We start from the raw sequence: 24,911 nt of genomic DNA on the forward strand, positions 1-24,911 counted from the left end.
CACCATCATTTGAAGATGTGGTTGCTTGCGAAAGTTTCATTTGAAATAACTCAATTTTTTTATTTTCGACTTCAATAAATTGCTCTCTGTAATAAGAAGTACACTTACGCTTTCTGCTTCCTAAACTCGATTGAGATACTGTATCAGTGACATCAGTTATTATACTAGATTCATCTGTATCGGCATGGTCTTGTGAAATGTCGTGTGTTACTGCATCCAAATTTCCGGAAGATTGTTTAGCAGTTTGTTGTTTGTTGCCTACACATTAAACTAGCACGTACATATCTACCTTCTCTAAAGTTATAATCTGTAGTTTTAACAATTATATGGAATATGTATATTATTTATTTATAATTTATTTATGGCTGCCCTATTTAAATATTACAGATGTTTGCTTTGCTTATTAATTTAAGAACAAGTAAATCAAAAAATACACTACGCTGAAAATGCTACTCAAGTGCGGTACTAAAATCGAATTCGTCTTCAATAGAAACTTGAGAATCTGCCGAGATACTTTCCGCATTTACACTATGTACAGATAATTGTGATTCGGGTCGGTAGTGGATTGGCTCTAAACCAGAACCGTGTCCAAAATCATGAGAAGACGTCTGTGGACGACTTATTCCATAGCTCGATCTAGCAGCTGTAGAATATCCATATGTTGACGATTGCGCATTTGAGGATGCTGTACCACTTAAATATCCTTGATGGCCTTGATCCCATTGGTTTCTTGATGTAGGTATATACTGAGTACACTGTCTTTGTTGAATATTTTTAATTATTGAAATTACTTGAAACTGAAAGTCTATCATATTTTCATCACTGAACTTGTCAACTGTATCAGCGATTCCCATAAAAAAGTTCATACTACGGCTTTTCTTTTTCTCATCTCGTTCTGCTGAATCCATAAACTTCATAAACCTAATGTCAACTTCACTTAGTTCATTTTTTCTTTTTTTTTTAGCCCTTTGCGTCTCACTCCGTTCAGTGTATCCCGAGCTTGATTGATTCGGGACTGCACTATCAAAATTTTCATTACTGAGGCTAGAATCATGAACATGTTCAGTCATGTTAGAATCGGTCTTGCGATGCTCAACATTTTTTTTTAGGAACATCATTTCATCATAGAACATATATTTTCTTATTTTTTTTGCTGAAGAACCAGACTTACATTCATTAATTTTTTTGTCATATTTTATCCAGCTATCTTTCATATTGGTCCACTTCTTCATCACCATTTGCCCTGAAAATAAATAAATAATAATTATTAAATTCAAAATTTATGAAAACCCCCGACCTAAACTGAATCGACCCCGACCTAAAATGGGGTTTTAGTATTTGAACCTGAACCGTTTTGTTTTATATTTCAGGTATCTAGCAACAGGAGATACCTTTACTGACCTATACTACAGCTATAGAATTGGAATAAAAACCATAAGTTGCATCGTACGTGAAGTATGCCACTACATTTGGTTAGAACTGTATAAAGAATATATGAAAATGCCATCTAAAGAAGACTGGCTACACATTGCAAGCAAATTTCAAGAATCTTCCAACTTCCCGCTGTGCTTAGGAGCGGTCGATGGAAAACACATCAGACTTATTAAGCCAATTGATAGTGGCTCGATGTTTTTAAATTACAAACATTTTTTTTCTATAGTTTTGATGGCAGTAGTAGATAGCGATTACAACTTTATATTTGTTGACGTTGGCGCCTACGGAAAGGAGTGTGATTCCAGTGTGTTTAAAGAGACCCCATTTTGGAAAAATTTAACAAACAACGGATTAAATCTACCCGATGCAACACGTTTGCCTGGAATTGACTACGATTTGCCATATGTGTTCGTTGCGGACGAAGCCTTTGCTTTGCATTATCACTTGCTTCGTCCATTTGGTGGTCATCAGCTTGATCAATTAAAACGTACATTTAACTACAGACTCACAAGAGCGCGAAGATTCGTTGAATGTGCGTTTGGCATTTTATCCAATAAATGGCGAATTTTTCACCGGCCAATGAATGTGTCCATCGATTTGGCAGTTGATATTGTGAAAACATGTTGTGTTTTGCAAAATTTTATACATAAGCAGGAAAACTTTCAGTTTCACAATGCGAGTGAAAATGAGTCCACCCTTGATTCAGAATCGGAACTAATCCAGTTACCTATCACGAATGCAGTTCGCGGAAGTTTGGCGGCTAATGAAGTTCGCAACAGATTTGCACAATATTTTGTATCTAACGAAGGTCGCCTCTCCTATCAAAACAACTATGCATAAGTAAAAAGTTAATAATTAAATATCTGTAACTTACCAAACTTGTTTTTTTCATCACCACTTAAATCTTCAAATGTGGGCTGGAAATGAATAAATATTTCTTTCCAGGAATCATATTTAAGCCGCTTATTTTTATAATCGTCGATGGTCTTATCCCATATTACAGGCCTTTCTTGAATCAACGTAATTAATAATTCTTGATTTATGTTCATTTTATAATAAAATCGCGAAACAGCGTATATAAGCGGTCACGAATCCGTGCGTACGTCCGGCACCGTCGACACACCCCGATAGACTGCCATACAACACTGGTGAAAATCACGCCGTGCGTAGACGCGGCGCGCCGAGGGGCAGTCACGGCGCACGCGGCCGCGGCGCCGTGCCTTGGCGCCACCGTGCATGTCGACAAGCTCATATAGTGATCCATACCACACTGACGACCGTGCCTACACGCGGCGAATTAACCGTAGATTTTCACGGCGAGAAACCGTGTAATGGAAAAGAGGCCTAAAAGTTTGGTTTTTTGGTATACGATTTTTGAGTATTGTAATTTGTGCCAAAAACTGTCGTAGCTTATCGCGGACGTATTCTATGTGTTGATTCCAATGCATGTTTTTTGTCTATAATTAATCCCAAGTATTTTTGTTTATCAACTATTTCTATAGAAGGGCAGCTGCACATGGTTGATTTGTGGAGGCATGCGTTTTTGTGAGCCACCAATGCTATACCAGTGGCATCCTTGATGGAATTTGAATTATTTTAAGCAGTTTTGTCTTATCAATATTAAGTATGGTTTAGCGTCGTGAACTTTAGAATGTTGTTAAAATCGGACTGTAATCGTTCAATAATATAAGTTCCCTATCTCCAATCAACAAACATGTATTATCTGCGAACTGGTAACAAGTAGTGTTCAACTTGGTTATTTGATTACGTACGTCAGAAAATAGAGAGGGAATAGTAGAAGGATTGTACGGGAAAATACCACATGCACGAAACCCATTCACAGCATTAGAAGAGATAGCAGCGCGAGCGTTACCTATTAATTTTCCAGCAATGTATCGATTTATTTATCGATCTTTGTGACTCAACATTCAGTTTTTAGTTTCTGAAGCGAAGTAAGTTTTGAAAGGTTTAAAAAAACTCCGGTCAAGCGGTTGTAAAGCCTGTGTAGTGTGGCTTGGAAAACAGAACAACATGATGTCATTTAATTGTGCTAATTCTAGTAAATCAATAGCAGTAGTGTGAGATGAATGCCCGTCAAGCATAAGCAAAACCTTAACAATTTTTTTATCACCATTTCTAAGCAGTAACAATAATCTTATTATTCGGTAAAATTATTTATTTATTTATGAATTAGTAGGTAGGTTTACACTCAACGCTCGCACAACAAAGACCTCTAAACGTTTTCAGGCTGAAAACAATATGGCGTTTAGAGGTACTTCTGAAGTTGAAAATTACAGCTAAATAAAGTGTAATATGCAGTAATCTGGACAAAACATTATTTCATCTTGTAGTTTCCTTTCTAATCAAATTTTGCACTTGGCAATCTATTGTTTTTCCTGCTTTTTATCGTAGTCTATGTCTGTTGTAATATTCTCTTATGCGGACTGTTAGGCCGTGGAATTAAAATGCCTTTATAAAAAAAGGATTTAATTAATATGATTAATAGAAAATGCGATACAAAAATTAGACAACCGCTCTCTTAGAATTATGCGAGCAGACTGACTAAAGACGCCAGCGACCTAATTCTCTAATCAAATTTTGCACTTGGCAATCTATTGTTTTTCCTGCTTTTTATCGTAGTCTATGTCTGTTGTAATATTCTCTTATGCGGACTGTTAGGCCGTGGAATTAAAATGCCTTTATAAAAAAAGGATTTAATTAATATGATTAATAGAAAATGCGATACAAAAATTAGACAACCGCTCTCTTAGAATTATGCGAGCAGACTGACTAAAGACGCCAGCGACCTAATCTTTCTAATCAAATTTTGCACTTGGCAATCTATTGTTTTTCCTGCTTTTTATCGTAGTCTATGTCTGTTGTAATATTCTCTTATGCGGACTGTTAGGCCGTGGAATTAAAATGCCTTTATAAAAAAAGGATTTAATTAATATGATTAATAGAAAATGCGATACAAAAATTAGACAACCGCTCTCTTAGAATTATGCGAGCAGACTGACTAAAGACGCCAGCGACCTAATTCTCTGATCAAATTTTGCACTTGGCAATCTATTGTTTTTCCTGCTGTTTATCGTAGTCTATGTCTGTTGTAATATTCTCTTATGCGGACTGTTAGGCCGTGGAATTAAAATGCCTTTATAAAAAAAGGATTTAATTAATATGATTAATAGAAAATGCGATACAAAAATTAGACAACCGCTCTCTTAGAATTATGCGAGCAGACTGACTAAAGACGCCAGCGACCTAATTCTCTGATCAAATTTTGCACTTGGCAATCTATTGTTTTTCCTGCTTTTTATCGTAGTCTATGTCTGTTGTAATATTCTCTTATGCGGACTGTTAGGCCGTGGAATTAAAATGCCTTTATAAAAAAAGGATTTAATTAATATGATTAATAGAAAATGCGATACAAAAATTAGACAACCGCTCTCTTAGAATTATGCGAGCAGACTGACTAAAGACGCCAGCGACCTAATTCTCTGATCAAATTTTGCACTTGGCAATCTATTGTTTTTCCTGCTTTTTATCGTAGTCTATGTCTGTTGTAATATTCTCTTATGCGGACTGTTAGGCCGTGGAATTAAAATGCCTTTATAAAAAAAGGATTTAATTAATATGATTAATAGAAAATGCGATACAAAAATTAGACAACCGCTCTCTTAGAATTATGCGAGCAGACTGACTAAAGACGCCAGCGACCTAATCCTCTGAAAGTCTGCATTGATCATGCAGATCATTACTTAGCATAATAGCTAACAATCAAGGGGTGTAATGTCTCCCCTTTTTAGATAGAGCCTTTGGTGAGAAATACAAAGGCTCTTTTATATTCTAGTCCTAAGTGGAGCACTTTGGTGAACAATTTCCATTTCAGGAATTTCCCTTTCTGTAATTTCTAATGCCTGATTAGGAGGTTCAGTGATGGTCTTAAGTGGGGTTTACATTATATCACTTTTGAGGTACATCCAAAGTGAATCACTCAGAGTGAAATCATCCAGGGTGATCATCCTCGTTTACATATTTTCTACAGTTTGCTGGTTTCACCTCTCGTGCACAGTGTTCGTGTCTGTGAAAAGTGATGTCTCGTTCAAGAAGAAATCAAAAAATTATACGCAGAGGCATTGCCTTAATTTCACGTGGACTGCTGCATGAATTGAATGCTATTATATCACGTAAACGTGTTCAAAGACGTTGGTGGGTGAAGCCATGGGTTTCAAGGAGGACAAATCTGGGAGCTTCGTCAACCCTCTCAAAACACGTCGAATTCGTTCAGATCCTGCTTATTTTCTTCCGATAGTGTCTTCAATTGTTTTATTGCATCCTGAACCCCTGAAACGGTAGTACTGAGGGAACGTTTACGCCCCTTTGTGTTTTTTGGAGTATTCCTAATTTCCGCCGAAGAGGTTGCAATCATATTTGGAGATGTTGCCTCAGTGTCCTGAATGTGTGCTGTTTGCTCAGTTTCCTGTTCACGTTGTCACAAATGTTGGCTATCATCGGTTGCTTTTCCAGAAATGCCCTTTATCGTCGATTCTAACTCCTGAAACAAAGAACATGAAATTACATGAAATCAATCATTCCCGAAAGCAATTGAAAGTTGACACAAATACAAAGCTCTAAAAATAGAATAATGTACACTGTCTAATAATTATTGCTTGTTACAGGTGCCTAACACAGTTGAAAGCTGGGAAAATGTGATGCGAGACTACGAAACTTTGTGGAATTTCCCAAATGTGTGTGGGGCTATGGACGGTAAGCACGTCACCATCAGGTGCCCTCCAAAAACTGGTTCACAGTATTTTAATTACAAGAAAGATTTCAGTACGATACTATTCGCAATTGTTGATGCCAATTACAATTTCATATACATCGATGTGGGAACCAATGGAAGAGTAAATGACGCTGCAGTATTTGTGAAATCAACTTTTAATGAGGCCTTGCAAAATAATTCACTGAATATACCGGAACAAGGAATTTTCGTCGCTTACGATGCCTTCCCGTTGAGAACCAATATTTTAAAACCATATTCTAGATGTGGTCAGCTAACGGAAAAACAAAAAATATTCAATTACAGACTTTCAAGGGCCCGTCGCGTTGTGGAAAACACATTCGGCATACTTGCGTCGAAATTTAGAATCTTTGAGAAACCTATTCCACTCTCAATACAAACAACGGAACAAGTGGTGAAAACTACATGCGCTCTTCACAACTGGCTGCGAAAGACTTCAACTCCCACACACCCATACATCCCGAGAGATATGCTGGATATTGAAAACTGGGAAGAAGGAAGGGTTGAACCAGGTACCGCTACCCAACATCCACACAGTGGTCTTGAGGAAATAACCCACGGTGCTTCAAATAACTACAGCAGGGCAGCAGGAAAAGTACGCAATTATTATGCTGAATGTTTTGTCACAACACACATTGTACCATGGCAATTGAAAATGATTTAGTAATCAACAAATTTAAAAAAAAAAAATAAACATCTTATTTTTGGCTTTGAAATTGATTTGTCATTTGGTTTGTGACTTTTTATTAGCAAAAATTAATCATACATCATTTTGAGAAAAAGAAATAATTACGTAAGTATATGTATTTGAGAGTACTCACCTTCAAGTTTGATGAACTGGCTTTTGGAGTGCATATGTTGCGTAGAAACACGTCTGCAAGTTTAAACCAGAATAGTCTGGGCTCATAAACGTCATCAGCACTAGCTCCACTTCTTTCTGAATTTTTTATCTTGTAAAGTTCTGCCCCATAACGTGTTCTAATAGTTTTTATTTTTGCCTTGATGTCGAGTACAGTTAATCCAGGCAAATTTAAATCGGCCAGCATTGAGGAGTACGCTTTTTCCCGTAGGTTAGTTTTGCTGTAATCACTGCATTTATTATTCCACAAGCACTCATACCGCTGGTAAGTTTTTAGAAATAGTTCCATGTGTTTATCTTGCCACTTGAATGACATTACCACGATGATAGGTATGCACAATATTTAAATCAAAAATAATAAAACTACCAAAACCCAAAACAATCAACTGGTGTTTGTGAAGTGAACAAACGTAATAAACAAAGTGTTTACATTTGTCATTGGGCCCTCACTCTCGATGAATCATCGCTTCGAGGAACGACTCTTTCATCAAAAGTAGGTCGGGGGTCGAAATATTTCATCCTTCATCTTAAGTGTACACTTTGGATGAAATCACAATGAAAGGCAATTTACACTTGTCACTTTCGATGATTCCTCCAAGATGATCATCAAAAGTGACAAATGTAAATGGGCCTTTATTGAATTCTGAATTCAAATCATCTAGATTTATACTGTTTAAGTGAACAGGAGGTACATTATCAGCCAAGCTTAATTAAATCACAACATGTATCGTTTATAAGATTAAAATCAGGGAAGTGATTTATAGGTGAGGAAATATTTAAAATATTATACTTTGGTACAAGGGTAGTACTTTTGAAATATCCCACACACGTTTACGGTATATGAAGTGTTCCAGTGCCTAAAATGTTTGTTTCAAATAACTTGGATCCCGAACAATCTATGGATATCTTCTGTGGGTCTGACTGTATAAACAACCATTTGCTATTCATTAGGGGTTGCCAAATGTCAATCTTTCCAGTTATAATCGTCGAGTCACACTGCGACGGTTTTTCACTTATTACCTTAACTAGTAGTTCGCTTTTACAAATAGGTTTTGCTTCCGTGGAATATACATTTTCGATGTCACAAATAAAGTTACCGGGATTCACCATTTTACAAACTTCCAGTTTATTAAATACACAGTATCGGGATTTGTCAGTGGTCATTGCTATATATTTATTACTAGGAATAGTTAGAGAATGAATTTGGCTCTTTAGGATTATGTGGCGTGGCAAGCGCGATAACATGAAACATTATATATTCCTTAATTAACAAGTGGTACTTGATGAATAAATATTATCTTATTATTGATATAATAACAAATTAACTTAGATATACTTAGAATTAGGTGTATAGAGTTAATATCTAAAGCTATTGGCAACTCTAAGTTGCTAGATAGATGCCTATAGTTATCAGCAAGCTCTTCATATAACTGCTTAGATGTTATCACGGCAGGATGGAGTATGTCTTGGCTGCTAAATAAGATAGCGTTGATAACATCCTCCAATTGAAATGATAGAGTGATTATTGATGTCTCTAAAATAAATAAATATTTCATTTACATTCAAGAGTATTTTGAATCCGTTTATTTTCTCGTTTATAGTTTTAGTTTTTTGAGAGAGCTTGTCGATAGCTACACTTAGTTTATTTTTATTATCCTTTAATTTATATATAGCATCATTATATTTTTTTAATACTGATCTACTAACTAAAATATTCTCCTTCACGAGAGAAACTAACCGCTTTTCATCATGCTGTAAAGATGATATAGCTTCATCATATTTTAAACCATCATTTTCGTCCAAAGTACCGAATATACGTTTTAAGATAGTTCCTACACCTCCTATCCACTATGTATCCACAACAGGCACCACGTTTTACTCTATTGTCGATAAGATGTGAGATAGTAGAAAATTGCTTGTTCATATCTTCGAATCGTGCTAAGGGAGTAACAAACTTTGACATTCTGACATAACTTCTATGATATGAGTCTTATTACATAGATTTTCAATAACCACTAGAGTATCCTCAATATTTGTGCGGTTATCTGATTTAATAAAAGTGCGGTTTAAAATATCTACTGGCATTATTATTTGCAGTTGAACATTATTTATTTTAAGTTTCCCGAGATAGTCATAATAGAGGCCCGAGCTTGAAGTTATTGGGTTGACAAGGTCGCGTTGGGGCTCTCCAAGAGTTGAGCTGTGAAATAATATTTAAGGTAAATAAATGTATCTATTCTATTCTATTAATTGCGTTATTCTTTAAACATCTATTGCGGCTACTTCAGCCAACCTAACTTGATCAAAATGATGCGTTACATGGCGTCTATTTATCAATAGAGTCAGTGTATTATTTCCATTTATCCTAACTATTTTTTAGACCTCATTTTTATATGATTTCTGCGCAAAAAGCTATCCATGAGATCTACTCCTCCCATATGTTTATTGGACGATAAACGGGCAAGTAAAATAATTTTTTCCTTTTGTTATCCTGTAAAATTTAATGACTTTAGTTACAGGCAATACTCCAGAATAAGACGGTAACTATCTAACTAACCTTTCCAAGCCAAATAACTGAAATCTATACCATCATGCACAGACACTCTTTACTCAAAACTACCTCTGGGCACAGATTTTTCATGAAATTTTTCTTCTCTGGAAGTTTATTATTTGGTATCCTGTTTTGTTGCACAGTTTCCACTGTGTGAATTCCTGATTTAGCTAAAAAAACTACCAATGGCAAAGAGGTATAAAAATTATCAAAGTATATGATGTGGTTTTGCTTTCTTGGCACTCCTCGAAGCAAACTACAACATTTCCTGTTGCACCAAGATTTGGTTCATCTGGGAGTTTATATGTATTCTCTTGTCCAGAATATACCTCAAACTTGTGGGCATATCCCATCAAATCACAGAGAACATATAATTTGAAGCCCCATTTATGTTCTTAGGCAGATACTGTTTTAAAAAATGCCCTATTTTGATAGAACACATCTGTTCATCCACAGAAAGTCTTTGATTCATTGGCACTGTGGCAAACCTCTCATTGAGATGCTTGATTGATAACAGGGCGGATTTTATAAAGTCTGTCATATTCTGGATGACCTGTAGATTTGTCGAGATCATTGTTATTAAAATGTTATAAACGTGTCACCAATATATGCAGGGAAGCAACAAATATTTACAAACAATTTGCAAGGGCGACGAGATGTAATTCGGGTTATTTAAACCAGGGATGTTGCAGATACCGATTTTTTCACATCCGCGGTTGCGGAGTTTTGCAGGTTTAAGATATTATGTAAATAAAGTCTATTAATGAAGAATTAAAACAATGATAACGTAGTTATTAACATTTGTATTGTAATGAAACATAAGTACTTATTTTTATGTTAACTAAAAGTAATGTATAATGTAATAATTTTTTTAAACTTCAACCACTGGTGTTTATATTAGTAATTGAAATTAAAAATAGGAGCATTATACTTGATAAAGAGTAGTATTGCCGCCTTTTCTGATTCAAGTATGTTACGCAGAGGTTCGTAAATTAAACCCGCGCTACTGAATAGTTGTTCGCTAGGAACACTGCCCGGTGGAGCAGATAAAAATCTTCGTACTATCGGCGATAATACCTTAAATTCCCCTCGATGTACACTCCACCAGTTTAAAGGATTTTCATTCACATTTGAGTCTACTAGAATCAAAAACGGAATTTTAGGTACCACCATATTTTTTTGACAATCAAATGAAGTTATCTTTAGTGAAGGATCTTCTGCCTTTAACATAGTGAAAAATGATTTGGCACGTCTCTTGTGCACAGTTTTTTGCGCCATGAGCTGATTTTTATCAGTCTCAGTCGCCACTTTAATTTTTTCGGATGACTGCAAGCACTTTGAACATACATCAACACGTGGAGAGCCAAATCCCAAATTAAAACAAGTATTAAATATGTTCCGGAAATATAAGCGTTTAACTTTCAAATGATTAGCTGCTTGATCGTTGTATAGCTTGGCCATTTTATTTATGCTCAATTCAGATGGTAAATAAATACGCTTAGTATTGCCCCTGCAATAGTGAACTTCAGAGCATTTGAACGTTTTTATAAATGAAATTACACTTTGTTTTCTATCTTCGTACTTATGGGATTTATGGTCACCACCGCGGTTTTCTTTTGGAACTTGGCCTTTTAAGTAATAATTTTTTATCACATTTTCTACGCGATACCTTTTTATGCGCAATGTTTGCAAAAAAGCTTTTTGGCAAACGAATATCTTTTTTTGAGATTTACAATAAATCCTGTACATCCTTTGCATATCTCTAGGTTTATAACGCGTGGAATTTGACCTGGGACGACCGCGTTTTGTTTGTACAGCCACTACATGTTTCAGTATGAACAGATCTTGTTTTACTTTATCCGTAACAGCATAAAATGATCCATGAAAAGATTGTTGGTCATTCATATTAATACCGGACCATTTCAGCTTTTTGTCTTTATGCGAACAGGATGGCTTAACAGGTAAGTCCTTTGCAGTGTATCTGGAACAACAAAATTTATGAAACATAAATATTTAGTCTGCTTTTATTGAATGGATGGATAATTGAGCGCAGCGTGGTGTTGTATTATGGCCCATTGGTTTGTCTCGATAAATACGCACTATCCAACACAAAAATAATTTTTAGATTAGGTCCAGTAGTTTTTGAGTTTATGGCAATCAATCAAGCAAACAAACTCCTAGGTTAGTTACTTTATACATTTAGTCTGAAAGTTTTATTCAAATATTGGTTTTTTACAGACACGAAATGAAGTCGAAGAATCAAATGATTATTATTAATGACGAAGTATGCTATACCAGCTGTTGGAATTTTATAGAAAAAATTACCCCCATGTGAAAAGTTTTGATTTATACATGGACAGTAGGTATCATCCATAAAAAATAAATTTATAAAAAAACATGTATCAAAATTATGTAGTTTGACAATACTTACCGGTCGTTTTCTTGCATTTTATTATCAACCACTTGGGGATAACATTCCATAGTTCTTATTTAACTTTATTTTAAAACTTAGAAATCAGTTTTACAATGTTAAAAATGAAATAATACGAGCGCTCTGATGACACTAAACACAATAATCCGCCATACTGTTTTTCATGACAGCGGTCGATCGTGATTAGCTGTGATGGACTATGCTAGTTTGGATACATACGCAAGCGGACAATGCTGATTTTGTGGCAAACATTGATTTTTAAACATTAATTTCTATTGGACATTGCGGTTTCGGCTACATTTGGAAAGCACAAAAATATTTTTTTAAATCTGGAGATTTTTTTTATTATTAATTTTTACTCTACTCCCATAGTGTATAGGGACTTTATATATCACTGCTACTATTTAACGCGTCGGGAATTACGCCCCGACTACTATTTTTATTAACAATATTCATGGGCGAGCCGGGGCGCAATTCCCCGCAAGACCCGGTCTTTCTGTTTTGTAATTTGTTTGCCGCCTTTATGTAGAGAATGATTTTTTCACAAATCTGGAGATTAATATGGCATAGATAACACAATTTTGATTTATTATGGACATTGCGGTTTTTGATTCTAGTAGACTCAATTACATTTTCTTAACTGATTAGAAAATATATTAAAATAAATAAATATATTTGTCTACAAAATGAAGTAGTAATTGATTAGCTCTATGTGAGGCTGGGTTTGATTAGTTTTTATTATACTTAAGTTTGTATTACTGAAAGTTATTTTGTAGTGTGTTTAAAGTTTATTATTGATATTAAATCATGATGTATAAGTTATTATTATATTCTTTTATTTGCCTATACAGAAACACATATATATATTTTATTTCTTCTTAGCCATGTATTCAAGGTTACTACGTTTTTATTAGGCAGTCATTAAATAAATAGTAGATTTAATAAATCATTTTATTAATATAATATTATTAAATACAAAAAAAATATTATGAAGTACACAATTATCTTAAACACAGTCATACAATTTTTCATATAAATCAATTGTTGATCTCAGTTTAATATATCTTCTTTTCCATCATTGTTCATTATCTGCTTCGTTCTTGATGACTACAGCTGATGGCTGTAATACAATTGTTACCTGTTAAAATTGTAAATAGTGAGATGTGGTATGTGACCATAACTATATACACAATAATATTGCATAGCAATAGCAATTTAATCATATTGTTTTATGCAAGTTATTAATTGTTATTAATACAAACAACACACAAAAACTCAAACTATTTTGATTAAGATAACCTGAAGCATAGTGTCTTGTGAAGTTTAAAAAGAATGTATGGAATACTATTGTAATTCTAAGTAAAGTTTCTTAAAAACTAGTTTCATAAAATATAAGCCAAATATTATTAAGAGTTTTATGGTAAAAAAGGCACTTATTACACTATTTTGCACATAATATTTGATTCAATAGTATGAATAAAAATCCTATATCTTAATATAGGTTTGCCCTATATTTTCTTTGATTTGGATTAAAACAATTATTTATAAATGAAACAAATCAATGGTTCAGGCCCATAAAGGGTATGTTTAGTGCTAAACTGGAGTCAGCAGCAATAACTACTTTTTTACTTTCCAACATATCAATAATAATCAATATTGATCACTTACACTGGTATGAATTTGAGCAATTGAAAGCTTATAGATTTGATCCAAATTGATTATTATACATTTAATCAGAACAAAATATTATATGAAACCTTTGGTACTCACCTTTAGTAACATTTTGAAATGTAAGATATCTATCCATCCTGTTTAGTTTGAATCCAGACCATTTGAGGAGAGTATCACTTTAAGAGTGACATGATAATATTTTTGTTAAGATAATATTCTTAAATTGTGATAATATATCCAGATGCTGGGTATCCTTTGTTTCGTGCTGAAATATAATGAATGTTTTTAAGTTGTCTGTCCCTCACAAACACCACGGCTTGTCAGTTGTCGCCTGTAGGGTTATAAAATAAATAAAATAATAAATAAAATAGCCTTTATTGCTGAACTTATTTTTACAGTAATTTTTCTTACAAATACGTTTATAACTTTTAACAGTTTCTTTTCTTTTCATAAATCAGGTATCGGTAAACGGTCGTTTCTACATTTCAGCTTGTCTTTCGACATAGGCCTCCTCTAAAGATTTCCACTCTGTTCTATTTTTCGCTATGCGCGTATAGTTGCTATGTGGATGTCATTTACTTTGTTTTTCATGTTAGTGTTATTTTTTTTTCCTTTAGAGGGTCGTGGTCATTTTTCCCCACGATGACCAGTCGGCTTGGGGAAGTATTTTGTTTTGTTATTTTATGTTGGTTCATGTTGAGCTGTTTATTTTTCCGTTTACCGACAGTTAATTGTTATTCTTTGTTGGTTGTTGTCTTAGCGGGAAGAGACGAAAGAGAATTAGCTCTAATCCTCATTACGTCGAAAGCATTTGGTCTATTGTTAATCGGCGGCATTAGAGTTTGTTGTTTCCTTGGTTGAGCATTGTTTTGTGGGGATGATGATGTTTCTCTTTTGCGCTTTTCCTTATTTATGTTAGTATTTTTTCCTTTTACTACTAGTTTGTCAAATTTCAGGTACGCGATATTTCCCTTTTCTCTCTCCTCTTTTAGCTGCGCCTGCAACGTTTTCCTTTTCTCTATTACTTCCTTTGTGTAGTCTTCTGTAACATATACATTTTTGAAGTTTTTCTTCTTTCCCATAACTTCATTCTTCTTCCATTCGCTCGTAAAGGAAATCAGAATTGGTCTTGGTTTTCCAGAAGACTTTCCCTTTCCTAGACGATATATTTTGTTTATCTCATGTTCTTGTAATTGTATGTCAAGGTCAGTTTTGAAAATATGTATTGTATTTTGTATTAATTCTTGTATAACATAATATCTTGTAAACATAATTCTAGACCTTTCGCCTTCATTTACTCCAAACATTATCAAATTGTTTTGCTTCTTTCCTCTTTTTAAACTTTCTACTTCCTTTTCGAGATTTTCTACTTTTATTTTTAAGTTTCTATTTTCTGTTATAATAGGTTGAAGTTTTTCGTCTAATCTCTCCATTATATTATTTGTTATCGAATCTTTCAATTCTATTGTTTGGTTCAAGATTTCATTCTTCATTTTATCAAACAATAGTTGAAACTGATCCTCCATTCTTGTAAACTAAATCTGCGTGTTATGGAACGTAATTAGTGGTAGTTTTTATTTACTTGCTCTGGCAACACTAGTTAGCTGTTACTGTGACAAGTGTCAATGTCATTGATCTTTTGTCTATGCTCAATATGATTGGTGGATTTCTAACCTCTAATTATCACTTTTTGGAGATACTTTTGTTGAAATTCAAGAACTTACGTGATATTGTGTGAAATCGGTAGTTCCACTACACGGACGACACTTCAATTTGTGTTTTGTGACGTCGCAGTCTCAAGAACAGTGTACGAAATTATTTTTTAGCACTCAATAATACGGAGCTACACAATTACGATGCTTACAGTATGACAGCCCATCAAAAAAAAAAAAAAAAAAAAAAAAAAAACGCCTGTAGGGTTATAGTAAATACTAAATATAAACTCTTCATTGGAAGTTATAAATAAAACACGTAACTTAAGATGTACTAATACATAAATTTATAACTTACCTTTAAGCGACCCCTTTGCTAGATGGGCTTTACGGTCAATATCAATATCATTTTAACAATATTCATAAGGTAATAGGTTATAATTGGCAAAATGTTTTTAAATTTTTTATTTACACTACATTAAACAAGTGTATTTATCTAATTTGAATTTAATCTAGGTCCCCCTTTTTTTTATTTATTTATTCGAGGTGGAAATGCATTTGCGCATCCCCTGCCCTAGAAAGTTGCAGGGGTATGTGGGACTCGACCCACACCAAAATCTCTGCTATTCAGAGACTGGGTGAATAATACCCACTAAAAACACCTCGATAAATACCTACAAAGCCGCGTTACAGAGGCTCCGGGTTCGCTATCGCATTCTACCGGGACCTCAACGGTATAATACACTCAAAAAGCTTTGGTGCAATATACTACATAGGAGGTAAGAGATGGGCATATCTTCTCCTATTTCCTCCCCGTCTTCTACCCCTAGGATTCGTCCTAAAGCGCTCCCTTTCTCGTTCTGCTGACTCCATCTGTAGCATTACATGCTCACAGAAGGATACCACTGCATTCCATACCTCGTCACTGCCGAGCATTTTATTTACAACACCAGGTAAAGCAAGATTATAACCCACCACAGAACAAAGATTATGACGCAACTGAGACCAGACCTGTGGACAATCCTCCAACGTATGCTCTGCAGTGTCATCATTTGCGCCACAGTCCAAGCAGCTAGGTGTTGGTTCCCGCTGCTCTATGTCATGCAGGTACCGCCCAAAACATCCATGTCCTGTCATTACCTGCACAAGACGAAAGGTAAGGGTAACACTTTTTTGTTTGCCCAGTCACTAAGTACTGGACGAATAGCCTCTACCGTTCTATGCCCTGCTATTGGATCAGCTAAGTTTTGGTACCACTTCTGCATTGTAGCTGTTCGCGCCAATCGTCTCAAATCCTCGACTTCCCCAACACCAGTGTAAAAACCTTCAGCCCTCAGCTCCATCCGGTAATGGTACACAGCAGTAAGAACCTCAGCCTCTAACTCCCAAGGTGGAGTGCCAGCTACTACACAAGCAGCGGTGAAAGACACTGTTCGGTAACAACGAATAATTCTTCTTGCCATAACTCTTTGCGGCCTCCTAAGAAGGATTTTATTGTTCAAAGAAAGGGAGTCTTGCCACACTGGGGCTCCGTAAAGTGCCATGCTAGAAATGACCCCACAGTACAGCCTCCGACACCGTTCGTCAGGTCCTCCTATATTTGGAAGCAGACGACTCAGTGCCCCTGCTGCACCAACCAGTCTCGAACCAAGGGCCTTAAAATGATCCTCAAACTTCCACCTACCATCAAGAATGAGCCCTAAATATTTCATATTACGACCCACCGACACTCTAACTTCATTAACAATAATTGATGCCCTTTTAGGTGGGCCACCTCATGGCCCGTGAAATAAAAGCGCGTTAGTCTTTTCAAGAGCAACCTTAAGTCCTAGTAGGCCAATCCTATCAACTACTAAAGATGTCCCAACTTCTACTAGACGTACCACTTCCTGGAAGTCTCTGCCTTGCGCTACAATAAGAGTATCGTCTGCATAGCAAATCATTTTTAACTTAGGTAGCAACGTACCCCTAAGCACCCAATCGTATCCCATGTTCCACAGAAGAGGGCCCAATACTAATCTAGGTCCCCCAAAACATGATTGATGTACGTATTCTATTTTTTATTTTTATCGAATAAAATAGTAAACATGTCGCACACCTAGATAAAGAGTAGCATAAGTCAAAATACCTCTTTTTTCAGGAACAGCAAAAAACGTTTTACTCAATTTCTGATTGACCTATTTACAAAATTCTTGTATTATCTTGTACATTTTTTTATTGTGCTATTTATTTTCTCCAATTCTTGAACTTAAATACAGATAATCACTGTTTTATTCAGTTTTTTCGTGTTATATTAGTAATCGTGACTCAATAATTGTTAAATATTTTTATCAACTCAAATTGATCACATATTTGTGAAACATTTTAAATTAATGTACTCTTCATCGGTATATTTTTTTATAATCTTTTCAGGAAGAGTAGTGTATCTCAAAATTTTTTTTATTAATTGACCATTATTAATGAAGTAAAACATTATTTTTGGTTTAAATACATATTTATTTTATATTAATGCACAGCACAGAGGACAAGCAAATAATTGTTTTCAAAAACACAGCACTTTTTGAGGAACAAAGTAGACTTTTTCTTATAATTTAGTTAGTAACATCTCTATAATCAGTATTATAATATTATTATAAGTCTATAAACTACAGACAACATTGTCCCTAAGTATATTTTTTATAGCAAAAACACAGCGAGGTCATTTCTGAAATAGCCATGAATATTTCAGAAACGACCTCGTCACAAAACAAGTAGCTTATTCAAATTAACAGGAATAACAATGGAGGTACTAGGTACCAACAAGGATTGCCCTTTAGTCAATTGCATCACGGCTTCCGTACAACAACTACCTATTTCCTTTTCTTGTCGGCTTCTTCTTCTAATCTAGACAACTCTTTCTCTTTCAAATGTTGGTCATAAGCCTCACGCATATTTTGTGTTTTTCTCCGTTAGCATTTTTGAATGTTTAGCAAAGGTCACATGCATCTTTTTTCGAAATATGAAAAGAAATATTTAACTGTGCATTAAAAATGTGGTTAAAAGTTGATGACGAAGCAAATGGTAATTGGTCATTTTTGCGTAGATCTTTATTGTCTCGGTAAAGATCTGCAATTGACTTTTCGCTTGGAATGAGCTCTCTCGTTGTTTGTGCTCGAAGGTAATGAGATTCTATTCTGGAGATGGACTTGATGAAAGCCACCTCACTTTCTTTTATTTCATTATCTATGGTGTTTCTCGTGCTTACCCCTCTGGTCATCTTCTATGAAACAGCCTCCTACATGAGCTAGAACTGGAAAAACGAGACCTCTTTCTTGGAGCGACGAGAGATAGCCTGTGAGTCTTCTCTTTGGGAGGTGGGTTGAAAAGCGGATCCGCATCCGAATCCTTTAATTCACTAACCTCGCGGTTAATCGGTGAAATATAGTACGATGGTTTCACCTGTGTGCTTGTTGATGGTGATGCTAATGTTGCTGGGTTCTTTTGTAACTCCATAGACTATGGAGCCATTTTCCGATATTATTTGTTCTATCTCCTTGGTGCTCGTCGAAGGTGTTGTTGAGTTCTCTGGGAGCGCCATCTCCGCATTGCTGCTTTCAGGGTCTTAAGTAGTAGCCTCCATCGCCTTCTGTAAAAGTAAAAGGCCACGGCCCTTCATAATCTTTAGTAAAAACTACAATGTCAATAAAATTCACGAATACTATACTAACTCAAAAATGTTTATAGATCAAAGTATTTTATTAAAGAATTAATATTTTTTTAAATCTAATTCTAAATACAAACGCAACTCTAAATAATGCTATTAGCAAAAGAAACATAGCATTTATTGTTTTAGAATAAGAGTCAAATTTAAATTTAACCAGCAATAACATACTAACTCAAATAGTGTAAATAATTTCACAAACACTAAACTATTTCTAATTAGTAAAAAAAAAATTACTTACTTTTGTAAACAATACCAGGGTAAGTGGAAATAATTTGAAGCACGCCCAAGAAACAAAACTGTTCAATCACGAATATCAACTGAACTCAAAATAATTTACGCTTCATTACTTAGTTAACCACAAATAGAAAACTAAGTCGAAATAATTTAGTATTTGGGCGTATTGACAGCATCTTTTCCTACAGCTGACATGTTGTAATTGGTGATGCGTTACTGTTGTTGGTGAGGGGTGTACGTGGTGCTAGTCAGAAAGACTAACTTACAGCGCCATCAACATTTTATTAATGGAGATTAGTAAACAGGTGTCTTTGAAGTTAGTGTAATTCTCAACGCAGATTCCGATAGGCGCGAAAACTTGATTTTGGATTATTTCGAGTTGTGCGACCCTTTATCTAGGTGTGCGATGTATTTTGTTTATAATTATGAAAATTTTGACAATTAACTCTTTTTACTGACACCCTCCCAATTTATTGACACCTCAGTCGCTTTTATTAAAAAATAAGAAATATGAGCTCTATGGTCTTCTATTGCTCTCAACGTTTCACGTTCACGCTCTCACGTGTGTATAATGGTGATGAAACAAACTTCCTTCTTTGTCCCAAAACAGGGGTAGTATTGGCTCAAAAAGGAACCAAAAATGTATATGAAGTGGACAACGCACCAGCTAAGACATCACTTACCGTTATGTTCACGTTTGGTGCGAAAGAAAGTATCACTCCACCCATGGTCATTTTTCCGAATAAAAGACTATTAACAAGTATTACATCTGCTATACCTTCAGACGGGGTATAGGGCTAAGTGACAATGGATGGATGAAGTCTGACATTTTTCATGATTATATTGAAAATGTTTTGTATCCCAGTCTTGTGAAAGCGGGGGGGTACAATTCCCAATAATACTCTTCGTCGATGGGCACAAATCTCACCTTACCTACATGGTGAGTGAATTATGTGAGAAATTAAATATTGTACTCATTGCTCTTTATCCAAACTGCACTAGGCTGTTGCAACCTGCAGATGTAAGTGCTTTTAAGCCACTTAAGCAAGGTTGGAAAAAATCAGTGCTGGAATGGCGTCGCACACATCCTTCTGAGGCTTTGACCAAAGTTTCTTTTGTACCACTCCTAAAAAAAACTATATTTACAAACAATTAGCAAGGGCGACGAGATGTAATTCAGGTTATTTAAACAGCATTCAGCGAGCCCATAGTTCTATACGCGGCAGAAGTCTGGGCCCCAGACACTGAAAAGCCTAGTACTAGAAATATTGCTGAATCCATTTAATTATGTTTTCTTCGAAATTTTTATAAGATTTTTCTTCAATACCAAAAAATACTATATTTCTTATTCTTGCTTTGTTTTTCCAAATAATAAATTATTTTTTCTTGATTTTCCACTCTTTCTTTTAATTTTCCAATGTTTGCTTCCAAATCCAAAAACATTTCCTTAAAAATGCTGGTAATGGTTTGTGTAACTTGTTCCGTGACGTTTTTACCGGTTTCTCTAAATTTCAATTCTTTGTTCGTCTATTCTTTTTTTATTGATTTTAATGTACTTACAGAATTACTAATTAAGTATGGATGGAAATTCGAAAGCATATTTAAGGGCCAAGGAGCTTGACGGTAGAGGATATCTTCAGAAGCTGCAAAAGGATTATCAGGAGTCAGCTGAGGAAGAAGAACCGGGAGAGGACTCAAAGCATATGGGTTCTACGGTGACTACTGTAGCTGATGCTGTTATAGCGGGTTTAGACTGGTTAAGGGGAGATAAAAAGGGGAGTGAGAAGGAGGAGTTCGAAATAAACGAACAACCGGTCTATCATGAGAGGTCAGATGAATCTATGAGGACCCAAGATGATCCTTGCGAAGAAGAGGCCACATCATCCATCTTAGGCAAAGAGAACGAAGAGATACAATCTGAAATAGACAAGATGAAATCTCATTACATATCCAGGAGTCACCCTACATTTTCTCTGAATGTCAGGCAAGAAGAGCAAGACCGATTCTGTGCTTTTGTAAATTGGATCAATCAAACCTCTTCTTCACGTTACTCAGTGACTAAATCGAGTGATGATCTTGTGATTGTCATGAAACTGCTGGATATTCCTCCTGTTGAGTCAGCTCACCCATATGAGGCTAAGGACGATACCACAGAAGGAGAGAAGACATTTGAAGAGGGTTCAATCGTGTCTAATGTTACTCATATTTCTTGATGTCATAACAATACCTATGACATCAAGAAATATTATGTTATAGAGAACAACTGACATTTTCAAGGTATTTGATTTTGATTTATGAAAAAAAAAGGGGGGGGGGGTCTGGGCCTACGCTTTCACGGTTCCCAGCACCATGCTTGCTTTGCTTTGCTTCGCTTTGCATGGTAGCACAGGTACAGACCTACTCTACCACATCCTTCTGATGGGTAGGGTGGCGTGGTCTTGGGAGTAGCGCCAAGTCGCTGAGATCCCCAAGGCAAGTTTAGTGGACTAACCTTCTCGAGGTTGCCGAGGTTGGTTGGTTCTTGGTCTAATACCTTAAGTAATAGACGTAACTGAAACCACCAAGCGGACCTTTGCAGGGATGGAGAGGTCATGTCCTTGCGAGTTCATCGTCCAAGAAGACAGGGCGGCGGACAGTCAATGACCTCCCGCGTGTTTGTGCCGTGCGCGGGGACTGCGACGTGCGGTGGTACTTTGCACGGCCCGCAACCGACGTCGGTGCGTCTCGGCCGCAAGCGCATACCACGCGGGCGCCGCGTACGTAAGGTGCGGTCTGATGTATTGCTTGTAGAGCGCCAGTTTGCGCTTTATTGGCAGCGATGACTGTAGCACAGGGCGTAGTTTGACGGCAACCGCCTTTGCGCGGCCCGTGGCTGCAGCGATGTGGTGGCGCATTGTGAGGCCTCGGTCCAATGTGACGCCTAGGTAGGTTGCTTTGGGGCGCCACTGGATCTCGACCCCTTGTAGCTGGAGCGGTGGCGGGAGATGTCGCCAGCCAAAGACTTTGGCATGGGTCTTGGCGGCATTTGCGGTCAGGCGCCGCTCAGCCAGCCAGGCGGGAAGGGCATCCAGCGACCTCTGCAGCTTGACGCCTGCGTAGCGCGCGTTGAATGCCGTTGCGATGTAGGCGGTGTCGTCCGCAAACAATGACACCGCACACCCCGCTGCGACTGGAACATCATCGGTATAAATAGAGTACAGGCTCGGTGACAAGCAGCTGCCCTGGGGGACACCCGCGGTGATCGGCCGGCAGCTCGACTTCACCCCCTCGACGGAGACGTGGAACCGCCGGTCGAGAAGGAAGGAGCGGATGATTGCCACCACGCGCCGCGGGATGTCGGAAGCGAGGAGCCTGTGCACAAGTCCCGCGTGCCAGACCCGGTCAAAGGCTTTCTCCATGTCGAGAAATACTGCAGCCGCCGCCTCTTTCTTATTAAGAGTGGCGGTGACGTCGTGCAGCACTCTCGATAGCTGGAGGGTGGTGGAATGTTCACTTCGGAATCCAAACTGTTCGGGCCTAGGAGTAAAGTGTCGCCTGATTGTCGGCAGCAACATGGCCTCGAACAGCTTGGATTGCGTGGCGAGTAATGAGATAGGGCGATAACTCGCCGGGTCGAAGACGCTTTTGCCCTTTTTGGGCAACATGATAACTTTTGCCTCCTTCCAGGCTTCGGGGAAGTGTGCGGTCCGGAGGATCGCATTGAAGAGACGCGGGGGCAGGTGACGCAGTGCTGCGTTTGTGATACCGTCTGAGCCGGGGGAGCCTTCCTGAGCTTGAGCCGCGCTGCTTGTTTCTTGACGGCGCTCGGCGAGAAGAACAGCACCTCTTCGTCTGCCGTTGGAGGGGCGCCCAGCTGCTCGGCGACGGCGGTCTCGACCTCTAGCGCACGGGCTGGGTCCTCCGCAGGGTTACGGGGGAACTGGTGTTGAAGGTGGTCCGCGAACAGCTCGGCGCGGCCCTCGGCGTCGTAGCGCAGTGTGCCGTCTGGGTGTCGCAAGGGGCGGATGGGGTCGGCTGTGCCACTGAGGCGCCTGCAAAGGCGGTGCAGCCGTACCCAATCCGTGCTGGCCTCATCAAGGCCGCGGTCCCACGACTCGGAGGCGTGGTCGTTGAGTGCAGCCTTGACCCGATCGGTGAAGGCGTGCAGTTCTGCACGCATGCGCGGACAGCGGGTCTGTTGCCAGCGTCGACGTAGGGCGCGTTTGCGGCGGATGAGCGCCAGCAAACGGGGCGGCAACTGTTTGTACGTGGCTGGTAGAGGACGCTCGGTGGTAGCTGCGCCCAGTGCACTCTGTAACAGTGTGGTAAAGGATGTAGCAAGTTTGTTAATGGCCGCTGGGGTGTCGGGTGAGCGCGGCTGGGGTGCGTCATGTAGGGTTCGCTCTGTTATATATTTAAAAACCATAGAAACCACCCTGTGTCAACCTTTATTCTAGCAAGCTTGCATTCTCTTACTCAACTGCGATTAGCAACATCTCTCAACCATGATTCAGTCCTATTTTACCATTCAAGCCGGGCAGTTGCCTTTCTAAGCCAATAATTTTAATAAAATCCTTCGTGTTTAATAAATAGTTTTTTTTAAAACTCTTAAATCGGGACGTCGTATAACAGCTCGAAGACCCTCCAGTCAATGCACTTCCGGCGAAGCGGCGTATGGAGCATCATGTTCGGTGAGGAGTTCACCAGGGTGACAACCACGGGAAGGTGATCGGACCGGAACTCGTCGATGATCAAATCCTGCGTCATCTGGCGACGTCGTAGTATTGATCGTCTCCAAATGGTTCGCTGCTGTTCTAACAGATGGCGTTGTCTGTGATGGAACGTTGGAACTAATGATCATGTTGATTCGCCGTCCGGCTGGTCTAAATCTTTGGTCTGCTGATCATGACGCACAACGCTGCGGTATGAGTTGCCGGACAGTCAATATGAAAAACGTCGAGAATGTTCTCTTGTTCCGTCGCCGTATGCGTCAGCGGCGAGGGGTAAGCGCGGTGAAGTGGGGAGATGTACTGACGCACAGCGCGGCGTCATTCTCGGTTCAACGCTGCGGTGTCCGGTGTGTGTCACTGAGTGAATATGGAATTTTTCGAAGACAATTTAATAGAATTAATTTGAAACTATCCTTCCTTATCCACTCATTTGTACGTGGGTACTAGAGTAACCAAAAAAAATATGACCTCATCTGTACATGGTTACTACAGTACCCAAAACGACGAGCTTAAGAAAACGACATCTAGTTTAAGCTGTGGTTAGAAATAAACGTTTTTATCGACGTAGAACGATAGCTTAGGAAATAGTTTACCCAATAAACTACAGATGGCAATGAAATTTAATTAGTTCTTTGTCCAAAAAAATTCCAAATTCAGTTGACTCGTTCTTGTGAATTGTGTGAACACGAATTTCGGCGTTGCAGCAAATATGTCGTAAGTACTGTAGTTTCATATTATATTTCTTTAATTAACATACATCAAATTAAACTTGAATATGTGTACTTTACGATTATGATAATATTTTATAGTTTTAAGTGGGAAATTGAGTAAAATTTCAACTTTAAAATATTGTTGTCACG

The 24,911-nt window shown here is 37.6% G+C and overlaps 1 protein-coding gene and 1 long non-coding RNA gene across 2 annotated transcripts in view; both read right to left on the reverse strand.

Annotated features, from left to right (window-relative positions):
- Positions 1–385: 385 nt before the first annotated feature.
- The window catches only part of LOC110996039 (5'-AMP-activated serine/threonine-protein kinase catalytic subunit alpha), a 141,634-nt gene continuing 117,108 nt past the window's right edge, over positions 386–24,911 (reverse strand). The window contains exon 3 of the mRNA XM_045633636.1: positions 386–1,243. Coding sequence (XP_045489592.1) covers positions 450–1,243 — 794 coding nt within the window. The 3' untranslated portion in view covers positions 386–449. The remainder of the gene's footprint in view (positions 1,244–24,911) is intronic.
- LOC123690334 lies at positions 18,922–19,653 on the reverse strand. Its single transcript, XR_006751018.1, has 2 exons — positions 19,347–19,653; positions 18,922–19,030 (listed from the first exon to the last, which is right to left on the reverse strand). It is a non-coding gene; the product is annotated as an uncharacterized LOC123690334 (long non-coding RNA).

Source organism: Pieris rapae, chromosome 24, assembly GCF_905147795.1.
Source record: "Pieris rapae chromosome 24, ilPieRapa1.1, whole genome shotgun sequence".
In the NCBI taxonomy this organism is placed as follows: Eukaryota; Metazoa; Arthropoda; class Insecta; order Lepidoptera; family Pieridae; genus Pieris; species Pieris rapae.